The sequence below is a fragment of the Chlamydotis macqueenii genome, chromosome 1 (assembly GCF_036417535.1).
Source record: "Chlamydotis macqueenii isolate bChlMac1 chromosome 1, bChlMac1.mat, whole genome shotgun sequence".
Lineage (NCBI taxonomy): Eukaryota > Metazoa > Chordata > Aves > Otidiformes > Otididae > Chlamydotis > Chlamydotis macqueenii.
In genome coordinates this window covers 40,252,501-40,275,132 of record NC_141556.1, presented here as the reverse complement: position 1 = coordinate 40,275,132, position 22,632 = coordinate 40,252,501, and the positions used below count along the sequence as shown (strand labels likewise).

At 38.3% G+C, this 22,632-nt stretch overlaps 1 protein-coding gene across 1 annotated transcript in view; it reads right to left on the bottom strand.

Moving 5' to 3' along the window:
• Nucleotides 1-8,268: 8,268 nt before the first annotated feature.
• Nucleotides 8,269-22,632, bottom strand: part of TRHDE (thyrotropin releasing hormone degrading enzyme) — a 212,520-nt gene continuing 198,156 nt past the window's right edge. The window contains exons 16-19 of the mRNA XM_086740041.1: nucleotides 17,113-17,280; nucleotides 16,432-16,572; nucleotides 10,274-10,355; nucleotides 8,269-8,412 (exon numbers count right to left, since the gene is read on the bottom strand). Coding sequence (XP_086596167.1) covers nucleotides 8,269-8,412; nucleotides 10,274-10,355; nucleotides 16,432-16,572; nucleotides 17,113-17,280 — 535 coding nt within the window. The remainder of the gene's footprint in view (nucleotides 8,413-10,273; nucleotides 10,356-16,431; nucleotides 16,573-17,112; nucleotides 17,281-22,632) is intronic.

Here is a 22,632-nt window from a genome sequence, read left to right as displayed (position 1 = left end):
CGCTTTGCAAAATCAGCTTTTCAGTAGACTAAGATGTGCACTACAGAAGAAAACATCTTTATTGTTAAAGAAAAAAGACGTTCTGGCATTGAAAGGTATATTTTGAAAAATACAGGGTTGGCTTTTACTCCCAGTGATGTCAATGTCAAAGCTCCAATTGACTTCAGCGGGAACATGATTGTATCCAATGGGTAAATAATTGCACATATTTCACATCTCATTGTTACTGAAAACTGTTCTTCAAAAAAGGAAAATAATAGCTTGAATTCAAGGACTCTATTAAAAAGTCATTTGAACTGCATTCCAGTTGAAATAACTTTTACCAATAAAAAGATCTTTTTTGCTTATTCAAAATTTACATAACTAGAAAAGCACAAAAGACAGACTGCTCTCTATTCCAGTCTCAGTCTTGGAGTGCTTAAGAGTACTTCCAAGCCCAAATTTTATATTTTCTGTGGATCTATGCTTTCTACTAGTCCTAGCATTTTAATGTGTTTTGAAAAATTCCTCATGTCAAAAAATACTTTTTCTTGCATGTTTTTCATTGTAAAACCTCAGTGTATATATTCAGCATTATTAAACTGTTATCTCAACTGAAATGGGAACATAATCAAATGGCTGGGTATTATTTATCTTAGCCATGTCTCCACATCAGAAAATTAAGACAGTGATGAATTACACATTACTATACAAAATTTTATTATCAGAGACAAAATTCAAATTTGTTCTGCTTAAAATACAGAAGATAAAGTTTCTCATTAAAAAAAAAATCCATTTAGTCAGTCCTTAGTTAGAGTGGAATAAAAATTTTATGTTGAACATATAGTGGTCCCATATTTATGGAGTCATTTTTAAAGGCATATTATAGAAAAACACTTTTCGGGTAAACTGTAACAGAAATTCATATATTTTATTTGGCTAATGGCTTACATTGATTATTCTGTATTCATTAAGTAACATCGTAAGAATAATTCTGCTTCTATTCCCAAATCCTAGGATGCTTCAAACAACAAATGAAGAACCTTGTTAAATTTGGCATTTTTAGATATACTGAGAATCAATTAGTTCCTCCCCTCTATATGCAAAATATATGCTTTTCTGTAAAACAAAACAAAAAAAAACAGAAAAGAGAAAAGAGTAGCTGGCTCTAGATGAAGTAAGTTGTGATTTTAAATTCACCAAAAACATATCACCGTATCCTGCACCTGAAACCTGTGCAGAAAGGTTTCAATCTAAATCACTTTCCAGAAAGACTGTTTCAGCCAGATGCATGATTTGATACATAATTTGAACCACTTGATTAATCCCACAGAAATCAGTGGGACTGCCTCCATGCCTATTTACATGGTGGAGTTGTGGTCAAGACAGCCTCACACCCTGCCTATATCCAACTGCTTTGCCGACGTGAAACTTTTGAGTAACACCTGTAAACACAAATACCCAATGAAAGCTTTGTCAAAGCAAAATGGTCCAGAATTAGAACCTATACATGCATGAATATATGGTACATAGAGAACTGTGACATTATGCAATGATCCTTTAAATGAAAATGGGATTCTGATCTTGGAAACACTCCTTTGTGTGAAACCATTGGTGAACTGTATCTAAACTGAGCCAGATCCACCTCTTACTTGACAAAGAACTGAATTCCAAAGAGTACAGATTTGAGAAGTGATGGAAAAATATGTCCTTCTAATTACAGTATCCAGAATTAATCTAAGGCTGAGACAGACTTAATAGAGGGACTCATCCATTATAGCCAGCATTAATAGTTGCAAGACTTCTTTCTTCTTAAGATGTCAAAAGATCTTACATGTGGAGTCTCTTGGGAATATACTGGAATTTATCAAGCCTTTATTTTCAATAGTATGATCCATTTATGTCATTGACATGTGTGTGGTGGAATAGATCACTTCAGGGAACTGGTTTATGTTTATCTTCTGCAAAAACAGAGCAACTGAACACCTTTCAGAAAAACATCAAACAGGGAGCTACAATCTCTGTTTTTATAAGGCTACATGTCTTACGCACACTAAAGCCTATCGTCCCCTCAAACATAAAAATATCATAGCAAAATTACATTTTCACGTATAATAAAGCTGTCTTTGTACAGGGTAGTTATACAGTAATTACAATGATATTTCCATTAGAAACTGTCAGAATATTTTTTTCACAGAGTGTCTAAGTCCAGGGAAGTCCATCTCTGCTGAAATCTACTATTTGCAGGAAAAAGAGAGGGTAGCAGCCACACTCTTCACAGTACAGTATTCTGCAGTTCTCCAAACATATTATAAAGCTTTATCACATTTGAACTGATTGCAAAGTATTATTCTAAAAAAAAAAGGAAAAGGAAAACAAAAACATTTGTCATCCAATATATGCTACTGAAACATAGATACAAATATGTGAAACATTCTGTACACCAGCCCAGACATCACCTCAGGGGGCTGTTCTGAAAGCAATGGGTTAGATCCTCAGCTGCAATTCACATCAGTCACTTCAATGGATCTACCTCACCGTGCACCAACAGAGGCTCTGCAGCCACACACGTGTTGTCAGTTTGGCTACAGGTTATTTTGAAATTACAGAAATGAACATATTAAGTGGACTGAAACACCCTGCAGAGAACTGAGACTGCATCTTGGCTCTTAGCCTCATCCGTGGTACCAAGGCTATCCTCATCAGGCAAATCCAAGCGATGCTGTCCAGGAAACGTTGGGGCACTCTGGCTAAAGCCTCCTGGCTTGTGACTGCAGTACTGTCCCCTCTTCTCTCACAATGCTGCTTGTATCTGTGTTCTCTACCAACATCGCTTTGACATTCTTAGGAAACAGTGCACTTAAAATAAGCAAAGCATTCAGAAATGCTGCTTGGCAAAGTCACGCTTACTTCACTAGTTACAGATCAGTCAGATATAAAGGCAGTTTTTCTGAGAAAGGACACTGGGTCTGACCCACAGCACTTGCTCTTGTGGGTGATTCTCCAAAAACACACCTCCATGAAAACAGCTCCACACCTGTTTTAAAAAATCCAACCTCAAACGCATTATCACGTGGGGGTATTCTGAGGTTGAGCTACTATCCACTGTCAGCATAAAGACAAAAGATGGAGTTAAGTTCAACTAGCTTCTTCCAAATATACTTGATTTTAAAATTCTGCACCAACTAGGGCATGTGGCCTTACTTTGGTGAAAAATCCTTAAACATAGTCCTCTTCTCCCCTTCCTTCTCATTGAAGACTAAATTACTCATGTCAGCATGGACTACTTGTTCAAGTCAGAGTGGTTTCACTGGGTTTCACTATTGGTTTTAAGATAGGCAGAAGTTTCCAATGCCACATGAGAAACAAAAAGTAGCCAATTTTTTACAGTTTTGTATGCAAAAAGATGCTAGTGTCATACAAGTTTGCACAGCCATCTGAAATTTTTTTATGGTATTAGTATACGGTGACTACTGTGACTATTATTACTACTAATTTGTATGGCATTAGTATACAGTGAGTACTATTACTACTATTAAACCTTCCAAACTCTGTTAGAAACTCATGGCACATTTTCAACAGTAACAAAAATATCATAAAGGAAAAGACTGCCTGTGTTCTTACACACTGAAAAATCAAAATATTTTTAACCATTTGAAATTAGTTATGAAGAACTTCTATTTCAATATTTTAGACCTTTACAAATATTTCAGTTAATGGTTGGGGTGACCAGAGCTCAGAGATGTAGGTTCTCCTGTGCAATGCAGGCTCTCCTTGTTCCCTGCCCACACAAGGCAATGACACTAATCTCTGAAGATCACCCATAACAGGCAAAGGGACCTTCTGGTTCTTCCCATCTAGCTGAGAGAAACCTGGATGGAGCCTCTCTGCACTTCAGTGGTTCCCAGCTGCATTCCTGACCCAGGTGGGCTGGCAGCAGCAGTGGATGATGCAGCCAGCAGTTTTTGGACTGCTCCATCCAACAGCCTCTACTCAGGCTGCTCAGAAGCAGGATGGTCCTTCTGCTCCTTCATGCTGATACTGACACTGTGGCTATAAACCCTGCTTACTCAGAATAGAAGTGGTGGTAAGTTGATCATGCACACAAACAGTTTTCAAGGCCACATCCCTTTTCCTCAAAAAGAAAGTTGCACATGTGATTCAAAGTCTATTTTAATTGACTTCAGTATCATGTGGAAAACCAAAACCTTATTATGCAGGTATCTAAACAAAGGTACCCCGACCTACAAATATTGGCTTCACTTTATTCTATCCAAAAAACCAATCTTACTGACATTTTATGGGAAAATTATCTCTATGGATGATTTTTCACATAAATATATATATATAATTTTCCTTTTTTTATTCTTTACTACTACGGATTTAATTGTATGGTTCAGGATCTTTTCTGCGAAAGCACCCTTCTGCATCAGTGGAGATATTTCCTTTGACACTCTGAAGCTCAGTGAAATATCCACAAGAGCCAAAAAGTGACACAAAATCCATCTTCAGTTTCCAACACAGTATCAGAATTCCTGCTATATTCAGTGAAAAGATCATCAAAGGTCACAAATGTGGATGTACCTAAGGACGTATGAAGTTTTTTTCATCAAAATCAATGTCCAAGTACTCCCAGTAATAGCAGAAGTGACATTTCATTTCAGAAAAATGTTTTCACAGTGTTCTGCCCTAGTCACAATTAGTAGCTACTATCATTTTAACAGCTATTAGAAGTGGACACATGAATAACTCTACCAGCTACAAAGTAATAGGCTTAGATTTTTATAGTGGACCAATATTATAAAAATACAATAGGTATGTTTACAATAGTTATATTTTTATGCTGGCATAAAATCCTGTCTATTCATATGTCTTCGTATATGATTTAGTAAACTATATCAATTAATAACTGCAAAGGATCCTGAATTATATAAAGGCTGATTAGAGTTACAGGCCTCATCAAATCTCTATATAATAGTGCCCAGGGCCTGGGTGAGGTCCATGTCCATGTCCACACTGGATTCATATTTTGCTGCATCTCCTCTCACTAGAAAGGACAAAATTAAATCCTAGAGTGAAAATGCTGAAAAATTTGGGGTATTTGGCTTCCTAATCACAATGCAAATTATAAAAATGAGGCCCATCTTTAGACAAGGACAAAGGAAGAAAAGGACTGGTAAAGGAGAAATAAAATAAATAAGATAAACAGATTTTTCTAAGCAGACTGTATTAGAGTTTTCCATGAGGTATCACCAATTCTTTAACACACAGCTGTGTGGAACTTCTTATTAAAAAAAGTTTCTAAAGACATAACATTAAATGCAGGGGGGTTGAATATTGTAGAAAACAGCTGTAGTTTTGTTGGATTTAATCCATTTAAATTTAATCTCGATTCAGTTGAAACAGCAAAATACAAAATATAAAAAATAAAAGAATAGGGAATTATAATGGAAAGCCAGCTCAACCTTAGCTATAGCAGTAATACCAACATTACTAGAACACAACAATTATAAACATTACATCAGTAGGTACGTATAATAGATACATTTAGGGCCTGATATCTGTGGTAGACCAGTTGCTCAAGGCCACTAAAATACTAATTTACATCCAACACCAGCTAAATGTGCAAGAACTTGGATTCAGATGAGCAACAGCGGAAATTTCTGTGTACTGTGTAGAATACAGAGGCTGAAATAAACTTTTGACTTTGGAACATATTGTTAGCCTGCCCTTTATCAGTGGAAAGACCAGAAAATTCTACATGCATCCTGGAGGTATGTGGTCTAATCTGTGGTGCTGAAAAAGAAAAGTTATCAAAGATAATTTTGAATAAAATTGCAAAGGGACAGACCATTACACACACTTCTTTTCTCTGAAATCCTCAAAGCAATTCACGTTTGAAGGCTTGGTTTTCTGCACTCTTTGGATATCATCATTTTGGCCTTCATTACAGGGTAGAGGTTATATTAAATAATATTTGGCTCGCTTTTTTGTTCTAACAAATCTGCATGTGATTTTGTTCAGTAGAAATTAAAAATGTGACGCTACATACTGGCATCGAGGTTGAGTTTGGTCAACCACACAAAATAATACTTTGCACTTTTAAGTGCCTTTCATCAGAGGATATTCAAGTGCTTTGCTAACATTAGTCAAGCCTCACAACACCCCTGTGAGGTAGGTAAAATACATAAGAGGAGGAGGATTTCACTCAAATTGGAGATGAAAATGTCTCTGGGCATTAGGTTCACTAGCATTGCAACACAGCACAAAGGTTTAGAGCTTACTATAAGGCAAAGAGTTAACAGTATAAGAGTGCAGGATTCCCTCTCCTTTTGGTTATATGTGGTCAAGCTAACACGTGGTGCTACACAGCACCAAACAGTGGAGCAAATGGCCACACCAGGATTTCATGCACCCAATCTACAAACAGCATCCTCTGCACAGTAAAAGACATAAAATGACAGGCTCAAGATGGGTACAACAGCCTAGTTATGGGATGTGTCTAGCAGTTCTTGAGGAGCAGGCTATCATGGGAAGGAGAGTGGAGAAAGTAATACTGTCTCCAAACAAATCTGATAATATCTGAAGATGCTTGGGTTTCATTCTTTTTGCACTAACATTTCAATTCACAACTCACTGAGGATAAGCAACTGCAACCGTAAAGCGTGTTGGTAATTTCCACGCCTTGTGAAGGAAACAACCAGATAAAATGGCTGTTCTCTACTTTAGCTGGCCACATGTTCTCCACGTACAGGGCCACGATGTGGTCAGATGGTTATAATAGGCTGGGGTGGGTGAAAGAAACACTGTCATACATCTACATTCTCCATCTGAAGCTGCTGCAATCTGCCTCCTGAAAACTCTGCGTAGTTTTGTAGATTTTTTCCCTCCAAAGTGCAGATACAGGACAGTATTTGGTCCCCATCAGTTTTATCCTCAACATTTAGCACCAACAGTGCAGATAGTCATTGTACAAATAGCAGTTGCACTGCATCACTGATCTTTCAGATTAAGGATTGAGAAAAAGGAAACAAACATGATTATGAAAATCATCACTCATCTTGAACAGCCTATGTGAAATACAAGGAAATAGAAAGAAAACAGTGTTCTCGGTATTAGCCAGTACAAATTAACACACACAAATCCCTCTCTTTCTCCATATTTCACTTTTCTAAATTAGCATAAATACTGCATCCAGTATTTGTAAACATGTTTGCCCACAGAGAGAATCTGACCTGTCTATCACAATAAATCACTACAAAGGCTGGTCTACTACATGCAAGACAGCCCTCTTGGGTAATTTTATGTCTTTGCATGCAATATATTCTCCCTTTTTGCTAATTTCCATTTGAATCTTGCATTTATTTAATACTTGTGCACTATCAGCTGCATAACTTACTACTCCCAGGTTGGGTGACCCATCGTGAATACCACTGCCTTGCAAAATTGCTGAGAACAGCTGGTTCACGGAATCTGTGCAGTCAATGCAAGCTCCCCTCCAACACTGCATACATTCACAGATAAAACTACACTGTTCCACTGATCAGCAGTGAATAAATATATGTAATTATAATGCATGGATTAAGTCCTTCCCTCTCATTCTCATTTTCTCTCCTCCTCCCTTCTTCTCTCTCTCTATATGCCGCTTATTTAAATACGGAATATGGAGACTGCAGATACAACTGGCAACTCAGAAAAATTCATCTGCCTTCTTTGTAATCATTAAGAGACCATCTGATGGTAGACTAATTGGCAGCTAGTGGGAAAGCTGACTTTACATCTCATACTGCCCCAGGTTGAAAGCCTTCTGCATTTCCTTTTCCTTCCTTTCCTTCTGTTCATTGCAACCCTGATTGTCATAGATAGTCTTTGTGCTTTGTATAATGCCCATCTTTGACGTAACTGAACTCACATAAAAAATGTCGTTGTTATACATAAGCATGCTAGAATACACGGGGACGGTACAAGCATGCAAAAAAGAGTCTTTGAAGGGTTTTTTGTCTGCTTTCCTTCAACATTTACATGCATCACTTAATATCATGTTTGGTTGTGTACACTGAGGACTGGATTTCACAAGCATTCATGATCTTCTCTTCTGAAAAGCCTCTTGATAATATCATGAGAGTCCAGTGTATAAAAAAAAAACCCCAGAATTAAAAAATAAGGAAAAAAAAAAACCTTCTCTATGCAATCTGATCTTGTCTTCATTATTTTAATGTTGAACACTTCTGAAATGTCTCCTCTTCCTCTTGCAGAGCTTCATGTTAAATGGCCAGCTGGAAAGTCAGATTAGTGTGTCAAGGACTTTCTTAGCCACTGGAATAGTTCTTCCTTATAAAGCCTCTGCCACCGAACATTGGCTTCCACTGTTTCCACGGCACGAGAGAAAGAGGCAGCAGCTCGCTCTTCATAACTTTTTATAAAGTTCTTTAGCTGGAAATACAAGTTAACAGGTAAAGCTTGCAGGAATTAAAGAAAGAAAATATTTCTAGTGCACACAAACAAGTCAGGCATTTAGGACAAACTTCCACAATCACTGTTGAAGTAAGTGTAGTCCTGTGTAGAAAGATTTAATAGGAAATGTAATAAGACAGCAGAGTGTCAATTACATGTGATGTAATTACTTCAAATTGCACTGGAAGATATTGACATGTCAGTGCCAGATCACATTAATATCATTACCTCCTTCTCTCCTGTAGCCCAGCTGCTGCACTGCGCAGACAGCTGCGCTGCTCTAAACTTTTATTTCTACCTAAGAAACCAAACTGGGAGCGCAGGAAATGCTTCTAATTCAGGTTTATATGCAAATATCAGCCGAAGGCAGCCCTGATGCCCTTTGGTTTTATCAGGCTTCATAACAAATTTATTTCATTTTGATTTGCACAACCTTTTTGATGATAAAATACAGGTTGTTTGTTCAGAAAAGGAAGGGATAGTTACAGTGTGAAGAGAATGGCAAAATAGCAAGTGGGCACTCATATGATGGTCTTTAAATGCCTGAAACAGATTCCTTCCCTTATGAGAAAAGTTTTATCTCTTTTTAGCAGACTGAAAAGACCCCTGCTCTGCTTTTGTGTATACTCAAATTATGAAACTGTCACCCGCATTATTATAGCTGATGGCACTGGTGTGCTTTGAATTACTGCTCTTTTTAAGTGAGAACTGCAAGGCTGATCTGCACAGTAGGTTGCTGGTTAAGTTGACTTGTATAAGATTAGGTAGTTTTAGCAACACTTATTTATAACTAGTTAATTTTTGTTTCCCGGTGACACCAAATTCACCTTGTTTATTTAAATCTAACTTCCAACAACATCTCTTTGTACATTGGCTCAAAACTGAAAAGGCTGATCCTGCAACTATGTCATTCCCATCACAGCTAAAAGCATGGGAGGGACCTGGGAACTCCCAAAATCAGCCCTTACCTGATTTCTTTATTTTTTATACCAAAATGTTTACATGGTAGGTTTATTTTAGGGGAAGTATAAACCAGCAGCCTGCCAATGCTATCATGGAGGTGGAAACTAAGAGTACAGAAAGCTTCCTTTTTGCAGTGCAGATAACTCAAATGTGGCCAGCAATGTCCTTCCCACTTGGGTAGTTTTGAGGAAACCAGCTGCAGCTCTTCCCTAAGTTCCTGAGGCCACTAGACTTGAGTGCACACAAGTGGCTGGGCACAAAATACCATAGCGGAATCAGAGTTCAATTAATGGTGATTATGCTGCATAAGAACCATTTGATCCATTTGGGGTAATGTCAAGCAGCTGATAAGCAGAGAATGACACAACTGCAAAACCACCTCAGTCAGGGCAGATGTTAAGTTAAAATGAGAAATGTTTGCAATCTAAATAAGAAGTACTTAGCATTTAGAACAAATTACTGTGGTGTTATTTGGCCAGAATATCAGGTTAACAGCTTTTCTCACATGGAAATACTGTAGGCAAAAGAAAAACAGAGAAGGCACTGGCAGCTTCTACTTTCAACACTGAGTTTTTTAGGGCTGCCTTCTGCAGCATAAACTAATGTGGATAGAAAGATCTACTCTTTAGTTTGTCAAGTAATAGCCAAGAGAAAAAAAACAAACCCACATATCCAGCCAAGCACAGAGAAGTGCCCACACTATTCACCTCCTGACATAACCTCTAACCACTCAAGTGCCTTTGGATTCTGCTCCTCATGCTCATCCTGCACAGCTGAGCAACCAGAGTTCCCACACAACCAACACCTTATTGCTCCTGCTCTGCTCCCTGCTTACAACAAATACAGCCTCTCATGCCAAAAGTAATTTAAAAATTACCTCTCTTAGCTCTTCTTCGGTATTGAGGAATTCTGTGACCCCACTGATAAGCTTTGAATTCATAAATAATGCTTCACCGTACCTGCAAGGGCAAAAAGAAGATGTACAAAGAGTTAGTGCAAGTGCCAGGCCAGAGGAAAATTAGAAAGTAGTCTTCTGTAAGTTAGGGAGATGACATGGGGCCGACTCTCGAGATCCAAGGGAACAGCACTGGAATTGGAGCTGGACTGAGACCTTCTTCTAGGCTGAGCTATTTATAGCTAACTTTTAGTCAGATGCTAGTAAGCAGAATGGGCTTAAGCACAGCTGCAGACGAGAGCTCCAGAGGAAAAGAGGACCAAGCCAGAACAACACTTCATGCTTAACAAAACAGCTTTCCATGTAATGACACCAAGCAGCTCAAAATACAGGTGCCAAAGAAGGAGCGGAGGAGCAGCTATGGAGAAATATTCTGAGGAACCCTTCTAGCTGTACCATTAGAACGGACTTTTTGAAGTGCTGCAGCCTTCTCTGCATTTTGATTTCATCCACCTCATCTACATTACAAATAGCCTCCAAATAAGTGAACTGAATCAAATTCTCTTGTTTCAGTACCTGATCATTAAAATAAGTAATACTGATCGGGAATAATACTGCTAAAATAATCCCCTGGGCCATGATGCAGCATCTTCAAAGAACCAACTTGGAATGAAAATTTGAAAGCTGGGGAAGGAATATTTAAATGCCAATGTATAACGGGGTAGGATATCCAATGGCAATCAGCAATAACCTTCTGCGGGTAGTTGCTTTGAAACTGGCCATTCAAATCCTGCTGTTCCACTTACTTTTCCACAAGTTTTCTTCAATCCCCTTGTTCTGGTTTTGTTAGTGAGGGGGGGCCTAAGGTGGTAGCTTCTGTAGGAAACTGCTAGAAGTCGCTCCCCTTTGTTCAGTGGACTCAGCCGGGCCTAGGGCGGACCCGCTGCTGGCCAAGGCCGAGCCAATTGGTAGCAGAATGTCCCATGATAACGCCTCTGCGATAACGTATTTAAGTAGGGGAAAACAGGAAAAAGAGGAGGAGAAGATGTGACACAGCTGAGCGGGGGGCAGAGAGGGGGAGGCGCGAGCCTTGTGGGCCTTGCAGGCCTCACCCTCTGGCCTCCCGCCGGGCAGCCGACTGGGCCCAACTCAGCCCGGCCTGGCTGCAAGAAGTGGAGAGGAGATGAGAAGTGAATAAGATGTAAAAAGGATCCTGAGAGGCGTCTGCCAGCCTGTTGTGAGGAACAGCTGCAGACGCCAAGGTCAGTGAAGAAGGAGGGGGAGGAGTAATATGGCTTCTGGCCAAGATTCCTCTGCAACTCGTGGTGAAGACCATGGTGGAGCGGGTTGTCCCCCTGCAGCCCATGGAGGTCCACAGAGGAGCAGAGATCCACCTGCAGCCCGTGGAGGACCCCACGCCGGAGCAGGTGGAGGCCTGAAGGAGGCTGTGGCCCGTGGAGGGCCCGCTGGGACAGCTGTTCTAGAGGGACTGCACCCCGTGGAAGAGATGACCCACGCCGGAGCAGTTTCACGAAGGACTGTGGCCCGTGGGAGGGACCCCACGCTGGAGCAGAGGAGGAATGCGAGGAGTTCTTCCCCCGACGATGATACAGCGGCGTAAAACAACGCGTGATGAACTGACCGCGACCCCCATTCCCTTTTCCCCCCCGTGCCGCTCGGGAGGGGAAGGTAGTAGAGATAATGTTAAGCCCGGGAAGAGGGAGGGGTGGGGGGAGGTTATCTTGTTCCCTGTCTCATTCTCCTGCTAGTTTTAGAAATAAATGAATAGTTTTCCCCAAGTCGAGTCTGTTTTGCCCGTGACGGTACCTTTAAGGATTTCTCCCCGTCCTTATCTCAAACCTTGAGCCATTTTTCTTATATCATCTCCCCCTGTTCTCTCGGAGGGTGGGGGGAGCGAGAGACAGACTGCGTAGTCTGGTCCCGATCGGGGCTGAACTACGACACCCCTAAATGAGGCATCTATACCACTTATAAGATCACTCACAAAGTTTTGCATTTCATGTTAGTTTTTTGGGTTTTTTTTTCTCCAAAATCTCTAGTATGAAGCATGTAATTCCACTGGAAATTGAAAGCAAGTCTTTTATTCCAGCTACATGTCATTCAGCATAGCAAAAGGCACTTGACAAATAGTTATCCTTATCTTTATCTGCACATACATCCAAAGCAGTATCTAGCTAATCTGAACATGACTGTTTTTAAGATAGGGAATCCAGCTCTCCTGTCAGACATGTGTAAGTAATACCAATAGACTTCACTGCAATTACGTTTATCCGGGGGAACAATTCAGTTCATACTCCACTTTTACAAACTGACTTAGAGGAGGAATTAAAAATTCAAAGTGAAATTAACTAGCACAATCACAGCTTTCTGCTCTGCTTCTATTAATCCTAAATTAATTACCTTAAATGCTTAGGTACTGTAACCCACAGTTCTTTCAAAAGGGAGAAAGAAAGAGAAAGGGAGAGGGATAGCCCCAGGGAAAGGGATAGAAAGAGGGAGAGGGAAGAGAACTGGGTTTCCTTTGAGAAGATTCTGTTTCAGGGAAGGTGTACACTGTGTTGCTTGCTACTTTGAGCTTCTGTGAGGGGAAACACAGTTATAGGTATCAAAAATCCTACTCCCTGACCACTAATAACTGAATTATTCACAGATATTTCAGCAAGTACATCTCTTTTTCCAAAACCTCAGTCACACTGACATATACAGACATCCAGAGGCAAACGCCTCCTATGGGAAGTATGGATTTTCATGGTCCTTTAAGCACGTTTAGGCTTTCTAACAAAGCCCTTTATTATTACAGTCTCAGCTTAGTCTAATAATTGACTGCTTGGAAAATTGGAAGCTCCTCTTGATGGGGTCTTTTGACAAGGTTACCAATCCACTTTACAGAAGCAACCTCATAAAAACCACTGCAGGGGTTTTATTTTTCTTGCAGTCTGTACTGTAGCCACAGTGCAAACAAGAAGTAGCAGAATTCCTTCCACTGAAAATGATACCTTCATGAATACCAGTGCTGATTATTGCCTATTATGCATACTTGGTCAGCCACTAACTGGAATTTCTAAACAGGCTCTGCTGGCAAAAATTCTAGAAAAGCCACCTCCCCGAATAGTATTTTGCAGGTGTGAAACAAAAGAATAAATAGAAAGTGTTTGGTCTTGCAAGTATCAGTCTTTCCACCCTTCACAGGAAAGACAACAGCACTGCAGAGCCAAGACCTTACATGCCTGAGGTTCTGGGAAACATCCCGGAGTCACAGGCTCTCCACCTGCTCCTTTAATTCTGGGAATGTGAAGCTCCAGTGCCTCACATTTGAACAGGCTTTGCACTTGTACGAACTCAACTTGAGAGGCAGCATAGTCCATTTATTTTGGACAGATGTAAATGGCTTCCCAAATATTGTCAAATTCCCAAACGCTGACAAACGATTCAGCACTTGAGAATGAAGGAATTCTTATAGGCAGCTGTTGGATTAAATTTTCACGCACAGACACACACGTGAACACACAATGAATATGATTTACGAGCCAAAATGGGGCATGCTCAGCTAACAGGAATTCAAACATAGCATTTTCAACTATCTTTTTCAGAATTTTAGCAGTCTTAGTCCTATGGATTTCTTACAAAAGACTTGTTAGGCACCTCAATTTCTAAGTCACCTTTGTAAATGGGATATTGGGGGATTTTAAAGATTTTATACATTAGTATCTTCTGGACAATGTGAATACAAGTACCTTGTAAAAGTACAAAGAGATAACAATATTCTGTTGTCATTCTAACTCTTTGACATGCTGTGTTTTAAAGTTAGAGAAAATAGTCTTACAGTATACTTTAATCACCTTCAGCTATTTCACATAACTGTCTCAAATGTCAACACCTTTTATAATAAATTGCACGGAAAATACCATTAAGATACCACCTTATTAAATTAACATTTTGTAAAAATTATTTTAATTTTAAATAAAATTAAATAATAAATTGTAATTGTAGAAAAAAGATGCCTCGGGACAGAGTATACTTAAACTATAATTCTGTAAATAAAATGTGTATTTTAAAATGTTCTAGCGTGGCAAGCTTAGATCAGAAGCCTAATTTTGTATTCTATCATGTCAGTGTTTCACTGAACATTTTAAGGGGCAAGGTGTTCCACTCTCTTTCAGTTTCTCTTAAAACGTTTTAATCTATCATTATAAAACAAAGTTATTTTCAAGATACACCACATATGTACAGCTTGTATGAACTATTTCATGCCACTGCATTGAATCCTTTGGCGATTGATAAAAACTCAACTGGACATCCCTTTCAGAAAAATGCAACTGCTATAATCCTTCTTGTGTTTGGAGATAAAACTGAATGTAGATAAAAAGTCAATGGTGAGCCAAAAGGCAGACTCTCTGTTATTTTCTCATTTTAAAAAGGGCAGTAACAGGTTTTTGATGAGGACTTGCTGATTGTTAGGAACTCAGATAACACAATGATGCATTTCAAGCAAGTGAGATAAATAAAATCCCAATTTTAGGTGAAGTTAGGCTATTTAAAATTAAAACACATAAAAAAATTTGGCATGTGGCATAGTTTTATAAATCTTGTCCATTTGTCTACACTGCTTAACCTTGTCCATCTCTAAAATCACAGATGTTAGCTAGGTTGTCAGATGAACGTACTTGCTAAGGCAGGGTACAACTTCTGCATATGTGTTTGTAGTAATACAGATTTTGATAGATTTATGCCTAAACTCTGTATAAATCCCTGGAGAAACCTGAAAAATTATTTGCTATCCAGAGCATAACTAACTGCACTGGCTTGCATGGTAGTAATGGGTCTGCCATCCACCCTCTGTGTAAAAGTCTAGTTCTTAAAACAATCACACCAAAAGCAGAGGATTCTTAATTTTTAAACTCTTCATGACTCTTAAAGCTTTTTGGAAATTGCTTTCAAAAAGTATGCTCCTGCAATATAAACTTTGAAAACCAATTCCAGCTGAAACCTATTTTCCCAGTTGAACTTCTTCTAAAATCCACTATACTGTAAAGTATTATCCAAAATGGCATGAACAATTCTTTGAATCTTCAGGAAAGTTGCACAGTCCTTGAGTTTCCTTAGCTCTTCTTTTGATGCCGTGAAACATATAGTAAGCTTGTAATTCATGAAGGCACAAAGATTTTTCTGCTTAAATACAGCATCTTAAATATAGCATTTTAAATATTCTGTGGTGCCCTAGATGGCTTCCCACAAATCCAGAATGGAATAGATCTCTAATAATTTCTCTGACATATCTGCCAACACCATGAGGGTGGCCTGGGGTGTCTGGAGTTCTTGGACATCTGCCTTTAAGAACTTGAACCTCAGTGAAGTTACGGTCTCTTCTAATCTGTCAGTACCAGAGGAGCTGCTGTGAAATCTTGCAGACCCTCAGGCTGTCCCTAAAGAATCTAAAGAAATTTCTCATTCATTGAATCAATATCAAAATCTTCATCAAAAAGGATTTTAAAATGTTGACTAGGCTTCTGAGTAGGAGCATGTAGCACTTGTTCAAAGAGAAAGAGAAGTAGGTATAAGGAACAACCCCATCTCTTTCCTACTCTCTATTTTTAATTGAAAATGTTGCTCCTCTGTTACTTGAAACTCACCTGAAACAGAGTAGAGGAAAGGGGATGACACTATATTAACATCCTTTTGAAAATGGAAATGTTTCCAAAAGAGTTAGGTGGTTTTTTTTCACAGTTAAACTAATATGCTCGAAAAGATTTTTTTTTTTCTATCAACTTACAATCAACAAAATTCCTTTGGGAACTGCTGCTTTTTTATCTATGTAAAACTAGAACCGCAGCGCTTGGCATATAGATAGAATTCATTATCATAAGCGCAAGGAAAATACAGTAATAGATATATACAGATGATTGCTAAGAGATAAATGTTTCTATGCATGTGTGTGATAATCCATGAATAAATGTATTTATGACTCATATGTATGTATTTCATATTTACAGACATCTCTATTTATGAATTAAAAGAGAGTGGACTAGATTCAGGAACTTACATGAATACATACATATACAATACTTACACAAATTACATTGAAATAAGAAAATTAAAATGAATTTAACTTTTTATTTTACCTAGCATTTAATATTTTCCATTTTTCTCTGAAAAACTTCCAAGCAAGATCCCTTCCATGTGGATTTCGAGCTACGTGGATTATCACATCAATTGCATCCTGATCCAGGACAACTTCTGAGTTGAGAGATAAATTCAAAAGCCTAGTGAGAGAAACAAGGAAAAAAAAATCCTATTTAGTTTCACTAACACATAATGTAACAACCGCACATCAGAAAACTCTCAGAAAAAAAAAAAATCATTGCCAAATGGTTTGTTTAAGTCTCCAAGTGAGTTCAGTGGTTTACTTCTATTATTTCAAAGACTGGACACATATATGAATCAGAAAAATCTTGATATAAAAGGATTTCAGTAAAAGTTGAGTGGAACTTTACATGTGCATTTTTATGAAATCAGTAAGATCATACCGATTAATACATTTAAATAAAGGATATGCAAACAAAAAAGTAACAGCAACTATTACAGGATTTCAAACATTTACAATGAACATAGAAAGTTAAAAAATCCAATATATGTCAATTTTAATATGCATTAATGCAAAAACATAAGACAGTTTAAATAGACAGTACGCCTGTGCTTGAAAAGCAAAGTTCTTTCATTTAGACCAAAGCTCAAGTGATGATCCATAAATGTTGACATGAGTATTGGTAAGAGTCAGATACAGACATATAATATTTTTGTACCTGTTAAGCAAGTTTCTGTCATCACTGCAAGTTAAGGCTTCTAATAATATTTTCTTCTCAGACACTGCTGTTGTAGAATGAAATTTCATCCAAATGAACTCCCATACATCTTCATCCATCAGTGAAACTCCTGTACAGTAGACAATGTCTCTCACATTGAGTGGGATTCTACAAAAGGAATCAGTAATAACGTTGTGGTTAAATAAGCAGCCTTTTAATATTGGAAACAAAGGAGGAATAATTACAGTTCTGAGATTCCAAAATTAAAGTGCAATAGTAATCTTTTTTTTTTTTTGGAAAATGACATTTGCATCTCTTCACTGCCCCCAAAATCTTCCAGGCCATCTTAATGGATTTTCTAATGGGTAACATATGCTTGCCATTCTCTTCATGACACTGTCACATTGTCAGGAGACTATAAATTATGGTCATCCAGTTCATCAACACGTAATGTACCACATAACCTGCAGGACAGGTTAACATAAGCTCTCCAAATTAGCATGAGATCGTATCACTCCGCTGCTGGGCTCTAAGCCAAATCTCCTCTTCTTCTCCTTAGCACTGAGGTTTTTGAACAGGAGCTGATCAGCCAGAAACTCCCGCTTGCTTGCGCTGTAAAGTGCTCCATTTTCATATAGTAACATACAAGTAAGGAATGATGGGCTGAGACAATGCTACTTAAAAATGGTGTTTTCAGGAATGAAGAAAATAGAAAGGTCTCTTCATTTTTTCAGCATATTAATACCAGTACAAAACCAGCTATGGCATAGGATGATTGTGGACTGTGATTACTGCTCAAGTAATATAAACTCAGATTACAGTTAAATGAAAGCTTCTGGAAGCCATATTCAGACCTAGTATAGGATGGGCATATGGGCCATGCTCTTCTAGAAAAGATCTCAGCTGGGCTTTCAATTTCCTACGCTGCTTATGTTTCCTATACAAGTATAGAAGCTGAAACATCTGTGAGCTAAAGGCTATTCCTGCAGATAAAGGCAGATATTACTCAGAGGAGTATGTTTCTGATTTGCAGGAAAGAATGCCTTCTTTTTGTTAGTAAAAATTATACCAAAACACAGTTCTCTAGTTACTAATAGCTAGGCTGAAACACCTCTGAAATTCATATGCAAGACCTCTTTAGACAATCTAGAAGTACACACATCTGCTCTCAGTGTCTGGGCAGTAATACAGCAGGACAAAGAATTAAATTACATCTGTAAAAAATTATATCAAATCTTACACAACACAGAAAGAACAGGTTACATCAAGACTTTAATTATAAAACTTTCACCAAAGTCTTATACCATAGACTGAGCTATACCAGTCAAGAATCAAAGAGATTGTTTTACTCCCATCTATTCATTCCTGAGGAAAAAAAATAAAAATCTTTCTTCCACTGAAATTTTCTCTTGTTGGGCTCTGTAATGAGTAGTTTTGTAAAAAAACTTCAGCTGATCTCTTTGGCCATATCTGAGTCCCTGGAAAAGGAAATCAGTGTGGCTTTTTAGCACATCAAGGTTTTGGTTCTTCTTCAGTATTTCAGGAGGAAGTAGGCAAAGTAGAAAAGCACATATTGATGATCTGAATGGTTACAAATTGTTGGTGTCTCGATGAAGTCAGCTGGTCCCAACAGCTATGATGGTTTCTCGAGAAAAAGAATAAAAGGAATATTGAGCGAAACTAAAACTGAGAAAAAAAGTGCACTCCTACTGGCGGAAGAACTTTGTGGAATGAATGCCTACTGCTTTTTTTTTTTGTACGCTTTTTTTCTGAGTCATACCAAAGTGCTGAGGTTGAGGCTTTATTCTTGTTCTCTGGTGAGTGTAGTCATCAGCTCTGAGGGTGTACCTGCAGGTTTAGATGCAAAGAGTCACATGAATTCTGCTTCTGCTGAGCTGATATGTCTCAGGACAGCGCTGCTTCTTGGAGCATTTTTAGCAAAGTCCAATGCTAACAGAGCCACAAAGGGCTCTCTTGAGTAGTGCTGAGGTACTTTTCATTTGATGCAGACAAACCCAGACATTTAGAATCGTAGAATAGTTTGGGTTGGAAGGGACCTTCAAAGCACATCCAGTCCAACTCCCCTGCAAGGAGCAGGGACATCTCCAACCAGATCAGGTTGCTCAGAGCCCCATCCAACCTGGCCTTGAATGTTTCCAGGGATGGGGCATCAACCACCTCTCTGGGCAACCTGTTCCAGTGTTCCACCACCCTCAGTGTAAAATCTTTTTTCCTTATGTCTTTTTTTTTCCTTATTTCATAGAATCATAGAATCATAGAATGGTTAGAGTTGGAAGGGACCTTCAAAGGTCATCTAGTCCAACCCCCCTGCAAGGAGCAGGGACATCCCTGACTAGATCAGGTTGCTCAGAGCCTCATCCAGCCTGGCCTTGAACGTTTATTCAGAAGTAAACTCTCCAAAGCAAAACTGAAAGGGTAGGCAAGAAAAATATAATACATTTTAAAGCTGCTAGGAATGCAAAACTTTTAACTATGCACAGCACACACCAACAATATTGTCTTCTAAAGCACAACCAGAGTTGCAATGTCTCATCTCTGCCATCAACTGCTACCATCTAGCCAGTGTAGATTGATGCTACAGTGCAGATCCTGGTATGGTTCAAGATCTTACTGCTTCCTCTCCTCCAACCACCAAATTTTTGAGTGAGAACATTCCTGTCCCGAGCTGTGTCGGGCAATCAGCATTGCTATGGTTATGACCACACAGCTTGAGCAGTTCCTACATGTCACCAACACACACATGGGACTTGTAATAATGCAGGTTCCACAGTTCCCCCACCTTGATGCTTCCTTCCATTTTCCAGATTTTTTTCTTTGATCTCTTGATGCCCTAAAAAGCTTGGCTTGCACTGAAAAAAATTAGTAACTTTCCTCAGATCAATCCAGGACCAGCTGGTCTTGGCTTACGTGGTCTATGTAAATGCTTCTGTGGTCCCTATAGAACTGTTACGTCAAGACCAAGGAAACCAGAAAATTCTTAAAGCTGACCAGATCTATTAAAAGAAAGAGTGCTTAAACATACATGGACAGTGAAGAAGAAAATCTATCACTTTCATCAGCCTTTCCATACTACCGAGTTTTAGTTCCCCAAAATTTAATTATCATTAATAAAATGTGAGTTTGGTTGACATTTGCAGAATTATCCATATGAGCTAGGTGATGAATTTCCATTTCACTTTAACAGAATTTGTACTTCTTACTTGAAAGTCTATCATTAAGCCCTTGTTGGGATATTTCAAACATTAATGAATACGAACAGTTTATTTTTCCCCCATTTAATCTTTATTTCAAAAAGTGCATGCAAAGAAAACTGCATATAATTGAGACTATTACAGGAAATTAAGACTACATATTTAAACACAAGAAATCAAGGCATACTAAAATTAATGGAGCAAATACTTAGGTGCTGTCCTTATGTTGACTTACGTTAATTCAGAATGAGGCTTAAAGTTTTCCAAATAGCTACAACTCTCTCAAAACTGTGTCGGCAATTGTCATAATATAAATATGCAGCCATATACACATACACTGCAGACAACATGAAAGTGATATTATCATTCTGTCTTGATTTTCTGATACACTAATTTATTTGTCCTTAAAGCACAACTTCCTTATCAGCTTATATCTTTTTTTTTTTTTTAATTTGGGATTTAATACACTGACAGCAGGCATAAGAACACAGGCTAAATCAAAAGGAGTAAGGGATGTTATTTTGACCATAGGACCAAAGAATCCAACCTGTTGCCCCAAATCTGTCTTATTATATGATATCTCAATGTGAAGAACAACTGAACCCTATCAATCCTTATTTCAATGAAGGAAGGACTTTATATCCTGACACACAAACAGTGAATCATTTTTTTTTAGAAGCACACGTAGTTCTTGCTGAGCTTTACCGCCAGAAATATTATCTCTGGTTTACTGCAAGAGACGCAACTCAGCCAACAGATACTCTAAGGAACTATAAGGCACCTGGAAAACGTAATTCTTTTTTGGTTGATTGCCCCATTAATTCAGGTAGGAACTGTGCGCTGGAAGGACTATCACTCTGTGTTTGGGTAGTACAGTCAGCAGCAGAGGCACCTAGAAGTGGATGTCTAACCCCAGAAAGGTGAGCATTCCTCACTCATGAGGTTTACATTTTTGAAGTCTACAGCACAACATATCAATTCAATGGGCTTTTCTGGCTCCTCCATCTTTTACGTTCTAAGCTCCAACAGTAGCGATTTTAGCAGCAGTGCAGTCAGTAACCACAGACGATTTGCATGCTCTGGGAAGGAAGGAAGGAGAACCTAAGACAAATGAGGGCACTGATCCCATGCCCATAGCCTAGATGTCACCATGTTTCTTTCTAAGAAAACTCTATTGCCACCAAATTGGTAATAGCATACTTCCAGTGCTGCAGCAGATCTATTCAATATCATCCAACCAGTTGCTCCAGGGAAGATTTTAGGTCTCTATGCTAAGTTATTAGGACAATGTGAAAAAAAAAATCTGCCCCTACAAATGAAGACATCAAAACAAATACTGATTTTAAAAGGTCTAGTTTCAGAAACTACAAAACTTTCACCTATGAAAAGCTACAAATTACTCCTGTGAGAGGCTTGTAATCAGGACTGTAGGCAGCGGGGTCCTTTTTGTGGAAATTAGAATTGTTCATGAAAATGTGAATAGCCCAAAAGTCATTTGTCTTTAACTACTGCCTCAACAGAGAGCCTTCTAACTGAATTTTCTCCATTTGTGGAGATTTTTGCTTTCTCTCTCCTCCAGTCATTATGGGCCTGCATCATCATCTAAACATGCAAAATCTTCCTGGTCTACAGATTTTTAAATTTTATAGCTTCATGGAAAGTGTTGCTCTGAAATTCCAGTTCCAAGGCACTAGATCAGCATGTGGAATGCTTGCCCTATGTATTAACTGAATCAAGTTGATAAAATTACCATTGTTTCAGTACTGCTTAGGAAGGAGCACTGCAGAACATATCCCCTTGTTATATTAAACCTCATCTAGGCCTTCAAGGCTGGTCTCATTTTTAAAGAGCTAATATGATTGATGGATACTTCAGAAGAATAAAGATAAAGATTAACTTTTGAAAGCATCACTTCAAATGGCTTTTATTTGAATACTGATCCAATTTATTTAACTTTATTTTTCTTGCTTAAGAGATATGACGGTAAGAATGAAATATGTAGCTAGCAGAGCTCATGTTTAAAAATTAAACACTTTGGGAAAAAAAGTTAAACAGTTAGGAAAAAATAATTAAAATCGTGCTGTGCCTTTTCAGAGAATTTTTTTTCAAGAGTGAATAATAAAGCTCTACAATGAGCTAAGAATAATCTTCTAAGTTATAATTAATTGGTACATACTTGTTCCTATTTAAACTATATTCTAACAATTGGAGATACACTTATAAAATTGGACAATAATTATTTATCTTCTGGGCAAATTGTGTTCTAATTTTTTAAAATGTAATTGCACACAGTTTAGACAGTTCTTTG